Source organism: Osmerus eperlanus, chromosome 15, assembly GCF_963692335.1.
Source record: "Osmerus eperlanus chromosome 15, fOsmEpe2.1, whole genome shotgun sequence".
In the NCBI taxonomy this organism is placed as follows: Eukaryota; Metazoa; Chordata; class Actinopteri; order Osmeriformes; family Osmeridae; genus Osmerus; species Osmerus eperlanus.
Genome location: NC_085032.1, coordinates 14,272,267 through 14,278,101, shown reverse-complemented (window position 1 = coordinate 14,278,101; position 5,835 = coordinate 14,272,267). Strand labels below are relative to the sequence as shown.

Genomic DNA, 5,835 nt, shown 5'->3' with positions numbered 1-5,835 from the left:
CTGTCAGCCTGTGTGTCTGTCTGTGTGTCTGTCTGTCTGTCTGCCTGTCTGTCAGACCTGTCCTTTGGTCTGCTGGCTGATCCAGTCTGTGAACTTGATGACCTGTGTGTAGACTCCGGGCCGGTTCAGTCGCGCGCACCCCTCCCCCCAGCTCACGATGCCTGCCAGGAACCAGCGCCTGCCCCTCTCCAGACACACCAGAGGGCCCCCCGAGTCCCCCTGGGGGAGCGTGCGCACACACACACATAAAAAAAACACACACACACATAAAAAAAACACACACACACACATAAAAAACAAGAACATTTACACCAAAGCCAGACAGAATAAAAACAAAACGAGACATGCTGACAGCACACACACACACACACACACACACAACTAGACACACACTCATTCCTCACCTGGCAGGCATCCACCCCTCCCTGCAGGTTTCCAGCGCAAAGCATCCTGGGAGTGACAGCATCATCATAGAGCTTGTTACACGTGTTCCTGTTGATGATCTTCACTGAGGCCTCCTGCAGCAGAGACGCTAGCTCACCTGGAGGGCAGCACAGGAAGTGACATCACACCTCACACAATGGGAGCTTTCCCCAAAACAAGGCTCCCCCCCAAAAAAATAAGAAAGAGGAGAAATCTGTGTTTTTGTGTTTTCTACTGTCAAGACAAGCATCATTTGAGTCAGGGTTCTCTGTGGACGGCTCATACCGTCTTCCATCAGGACCCCCCAGCCTGTGACGAAGCAGGTGGTCCCTGTGGTGAAGGCATGGGAGGGGGCGGGGACACAGACAGGCTGTACCAACTCGCTGAAGATGACGGGGGCGCTGAGCTCCAGCAGGGCGATGTCATAGTCGGAGGTGAACTGGTCGTACTGGGTGTGCAGGAAGATGCGACGGATCAGCCTGGTGACGGCGGTGTTGCTGCTGGCCGTGTTCATCACACGCATGCCCATGTAGGCACGCCAGGAGCGCGCATCAGAGTACCTACACACACACACACACACACACACAGGCAGACACACACACACAGGCAGACACACACAGGCAGACACACACACACACAGGCAGACACACACACACACACACAGGCAGACACACACACACACACACAAAAGGGCAGGAGCATGCACAAGCACAAACACACACACACACAACTGATGAATCACGTTGAACAAAGTCAATGATAGGCGGTAGGCTGATAGACGCTGTCTATCTGATTCAAGTGAACACGCTGACAGAGATCCTGATCCTCTCACTTGATGGCGTCTGAGTCCTGGAAGCAGTGAGCGGCAGAGACGAGCCAGCGGCTGCCGACCAGCGTCGCTCCACACACGTGACCATAGCGCTCCATCTGCAGGCTCACCTGCCACGGCCACGACCCACTTCCAGCATCAGAACCCCCCACAATCTTGGTACGCTTCCTGGGCCTAGTACCACAGCCTGGGGGGGGAGGATGTGGGGAGGGGGTTAAGGTTAGGGTGGATGAGAAAATTAGGGGGGAAGGGTGGAGGAGAGAAAGAGAGAGAAGGGAGAGATTGATAAAAGAGAGGAGAGAAGGAAAGAGTTGAATGAAGATGAGAAAGGATAAGGGAGAGGTTGAGAGTAAAGGAAGGATTGTAAGACAACGTGCGTGGCGGTGAGGGATGAGTGTGTCCGAGATGAGAGAGACTCACCACAGCGCATCTCGTCAGAGCCGTCAGAGCAGTCTTTGACCCCGTCACACTCAGGGTTCATCTTACTCACACACTTCCCATTGGTGCACTTGTAGGAGGACGGTGAGCAGCCTTTATAGACTGCAGAGACAGAGAGATATAGGGTTAGGGGAATGGATGGATGGATAGATAAATGGATGGATGGATACAAGGATGGATGGATACAAGGATGGATGGATAGATAGGTGGATGGATAAATGAAAAGATAGCTTGGTGGGTTATATGGATGGACGGATAAATGGATGGACAGATAGATGGATGGACAGAAAGATGAAATGGACAGATAAATGGATGGACAGAAAGATGAAATGGACAGATAAATGGATGGACAGAAAGATGAAATGGACAGATAAATGGATGGACAGATAGATGGATGGACAGATAGATGGATGGACAGATAGATGGATGGATGGACAGATGGATGGACAGATAGATGGATGGACAGATAGATGGATGGACAGATAGATGGATGGACAGATAGATGGATGGACAGATAGATGGATGGACAGATGGATGGACAGATAGATGGATGGACAGATAGATGGATGGACAGATGGATGGACAGATAGATGTATGGACAGATAGATGGATGGACAGATAGATGGACAGATGGATGGATGGACAGATAGATGGATGGACAGATAGATGGATGGGTGAACTGACTACAAAGACAGCTGGATACAGCAGAAGCCCTCACATGCCCTGGTGCAGTTGATCTCATCACTGCGGTCCTTGCAGTCCACGACGCCGTCGCACACTGATGACTTGGGGACACACACCTTGTTGGGACACACGTGGTAGCATTTACCTGTTCGAAGAACAGAGCGGTGACCATACAAAACCCACCCAAACCCCCCGCCCCAAAACCCGCACACCACAGAACACATCAAATACAACACACACACTTCAAACAACCAATATGGACAATCCTGACCAATCATGATCCTTACTTACAGCTGACATGGCCAAAGGTAAACACAAATAATGAATGTACAGGATGTGTGGGGGTCAGATGGCTGAGCTGTTAGGGAGTCTGGCTATAAATCAGAAGGTTGCTGGTTTGATTCCCGGCCGTGCTAAATGATGTTGTGTCCTTGGGCAAGGCACTACACCCTACTTGCCTCGGGCAAATGTCCCTGTACTTACTGTAAGTTGCTCTGGATAAGAGCGTCTGCTAAATGACTAAATGTAAATACAACTCACACACTTGAAACAACCAATATGGACAATCCTGCCCAATCATGATCCTTACTTACAGCTGACATGGCCAAAGGTAAACACAAATAATAATGAATGTACAGGAATGTGTTCTACTGATACGTCTATCAATCAATCAAGAAGGAATCCAACTCCTCCTTCGGTTGAGCGGTGAAGCAGAGTGTTGCTCTGCTCAACTCACCACAGTTCGTTTCCTCACTGCTGTCGCCGCAGGTGATCTTGCTGTTACACTGGCTGCTGTGGGCGCTGCACTGACCGTTCCCACAATACACCTCGCCTGGCTTGCACAACGCTGTACAAACACACACATCACAGGCATTCCTCATTCCGCAGAGAGCACCAACCTACACTACAGCAGACAGTGATGGTGTGCGTGTGTGTGTGTGTGTGTGTGTGTGTGTGTGTGGTGGCGGAGAGACGGAGGCAGCTCTCACCACACTTTGCTTCGTCGCGTCCGTCTGAGCAGTCTTTGACGCCGTCACACACCTTCCTCAGAGAGACGCAGCGTCCATCCCCACAGCGGAACTGACGAGGACAGGCTGACACACACACACACACATTCCTCTTACACCAGGGCTAACCAGTGTATTGTCAGTCTAAACAGCAGTGGGACATATAGTTGTATATAGTAGATATTTGTGACAAGTCTGAGGCTCTATGACTAGCTCTGCTCTGCGTCAGGTAGGCCTGGACCAGGTAGGCCTGGACCAGGTAGGCCCGGACCAGGTAGGCCCGGACCAGGTGGGCCCGGACCAGGTGGGCCTGCACCAGGTAGGCCTGCACCAGGTAGGCCTGGACCAGGTGGGCCTGGACCAGGTGGGCCTGGACCAGGTAGGCCTGCACCAGGTAGGCCTGGACCAGGTAGGCCTGGACCAGGTGGGCCTGCACCAGGTAGGCCTGCACCAGGTAGGCCTGGACCAGGTAGGCCCGGACCAGGTAGGCCCGGACCAGGTGGGCCTGCACCAGGTGGGCCTGCACCAGGTAGGCCTGCACCAGGTAGGCCTGCACCAGGTAGGCCCGGACCAGGTAGGCCCGGACCAGGTTGGCTGTCTTCCCGTGGTGGGAGTAGAGCAGGAGCACTACTCACTGCTCTCTGGGGAGAAGGCTCTGTACAGCAGGTAGAAGCCCTTGTGTGTGAGGGACTCGTCAGAGTGGAAGTGCAGGGAGACGGGGGAGTTGTAGACCCTCTTCCTGCTGCTGTCTCCCACCGGGTTGCACAGCCTGAAGAAAAACACACTTTCCACATTTACATACTTCCTATACTTCGAATCACTATTGACCTATGCACTTTTGTAAAGCTCTCTCTTGGAAAAAAGCGTCTGCTAAATGAATAAATGTAAATGTATAAATGATAAATGGTAGAAGGTGATTGCAGTTGGTGCACTACTAACTTGACTCCTCCGATGTCCAGCCAGTCTTTCTCACAGCCATCTGAAGAGTCCTGGATGTCCAGTGTTACTATCGTAATGGAGATCAGGTATCCTGGCAATGGCGCCTGGAAGAGACACCGAAGAGGACTGAAGCAGAGGATCACTGGGAGGACTGTGGAGAGGAAGACCCCTCCTCGACCTACTGTCCTCCTTTTTCTGTTTCTTGATTTATTTACATCCCTCTGACTCTCTGACTCTCTGACTCTCTGACTCTCTGACTCTCTGACTCTCTGACTCTCTGACTCTCTCTCTCTCTCTCTCTCTCTCTCTCTCTCTCTCTCTCTCTCTCTCTCTCTCTCTCTCTCTCTCTCTCTCTCTCTCTCTCTCTCTCTCTCTCTCTCTCTCTCTCTCTCTCTCTCTCTCTCTCTCTCTCTCTGTCTCTCTCTCTCTCTCTCTCTCTCTCTCTCACACACACACATCTGTGAGAGGCTCACCCGTAGTGTCCAGCTGCAGTCTACATTTGGAGGGTAGTGGGCAGGGTAGTAGGGCGAGGCCAGGGAGCCATTCCAGTAGGACAGAGCCCCTCCACAACCTGCAGGGGGCAGCAGAGACACAAGAAGCCACAATATGGTGACTAACCCTCAATAATCTCAATTTGAAGCAAAGTTGGACTCAAACAATGCTTTTACATAAAATTCAACGGACGGTATGCAATGATATTCAAAAGATCTATGTAACGTAGATAAACGGCCATGTCTTCTGAGTTTGACCTGCTTTGGGAATGGCCTGGAAGTAGGCTTTGAAGACTGCCCCGTCCCTCTGCCTGCTGAAGGAGAAGGTGACCAGCATCACGTTCCCGGAGGACGTCAGCTTCATCACCGGAGATGAGCCGGACATCGGCAGCCCACACCACCTGCACACAAATGTACAATAGGACACACAGCACCACACAACACAGCCAACATAATCGACAACAAACCTTTCACGTGTATCAAAATGGTCAGTTCACCTTAAATCTAGGTGTGTCGGAAGTTCTAAGGAGCGGGCCAAAATTCACTAAGTGTTCATCTCTAAACCCCCTGACCCTATCAGTCTGTACCTGGCGATGATCTTGTTCTGTAGAGGAAGCAGGAAGTCGTACGCGGACAGTTTGTGGGCGGAACAACTGCCGGGCGTGGCCCCATTGAGGGTGAGGATGACGAGGCGTACCACGTGACCGGACGGCACGCGCAGGCGCCACTGGTAGTACGGCTTCTTGGGGCTCACCAAGCTCAGCGTGCGGTTGTTGCCGTATTTGGCGTACAGGTCAAAGGACATAGCTGCGCAGAGGAGGTTTAAACCAGGTGTATTATGGGTAGATTGGGATTGCAATGTATGACACAAATCAAATGTCACAAAGGGAGACAGGTGGCTGAGCAGTTAGGGAATCGGACTAGTAATCAGAAGGTTGCAGGTTCGATTCCCGGCCGTGCAAATTGACGTTGTGTCCTTGGGCAAGGCACTTCACCCTACTTGCCTCGGGGGGAATGTCCCTGT

At 51.9% G+C, this 5,835-nt stretch overlaps 1 protein-coding gene across 1 annotated transcript in view; it reads right to left on the bottom strand.

Annotated features, from left to right (window-relative positions):
• Positions 1-5,835, bottom strand: part of LOC134035396 (suppressor of tumorigenicity 14 protein) — a 10,158-nt gene continuing 4,323 nt past the window's right edge. Inside the window, 13 exon segments of the mRNA XM_062480395.1 lie at positions 1-219; positions 405-541; positions 709-983; positions 1,256-1,439; positions 1,673-1,792; positions 2,409-2,519; positions 3,111-3,221; positions 3,364-3,468; positions 4,017-4,150; positions 4,321-4,424; positions 4,794-4,891; positions 5,070-5,212; positions 5,399-5,618. Coding sequence (XP_062336379.1) covers positions 52-219; positions 405-541; positions 709-983; positions 1,256-1,439; positions 1,673-1,792; positions 2,409-2,519; positions 3,111-3,221; positions 3,364-3,468; positions 4,017-4,150; positions 4,321-4,424; positions 4,794-4,891; positions 5,070-5,212; positions 5,399-5,618 — 1,910 coding nt within the window. The 3' untranslated portion in view covers positions 1-51.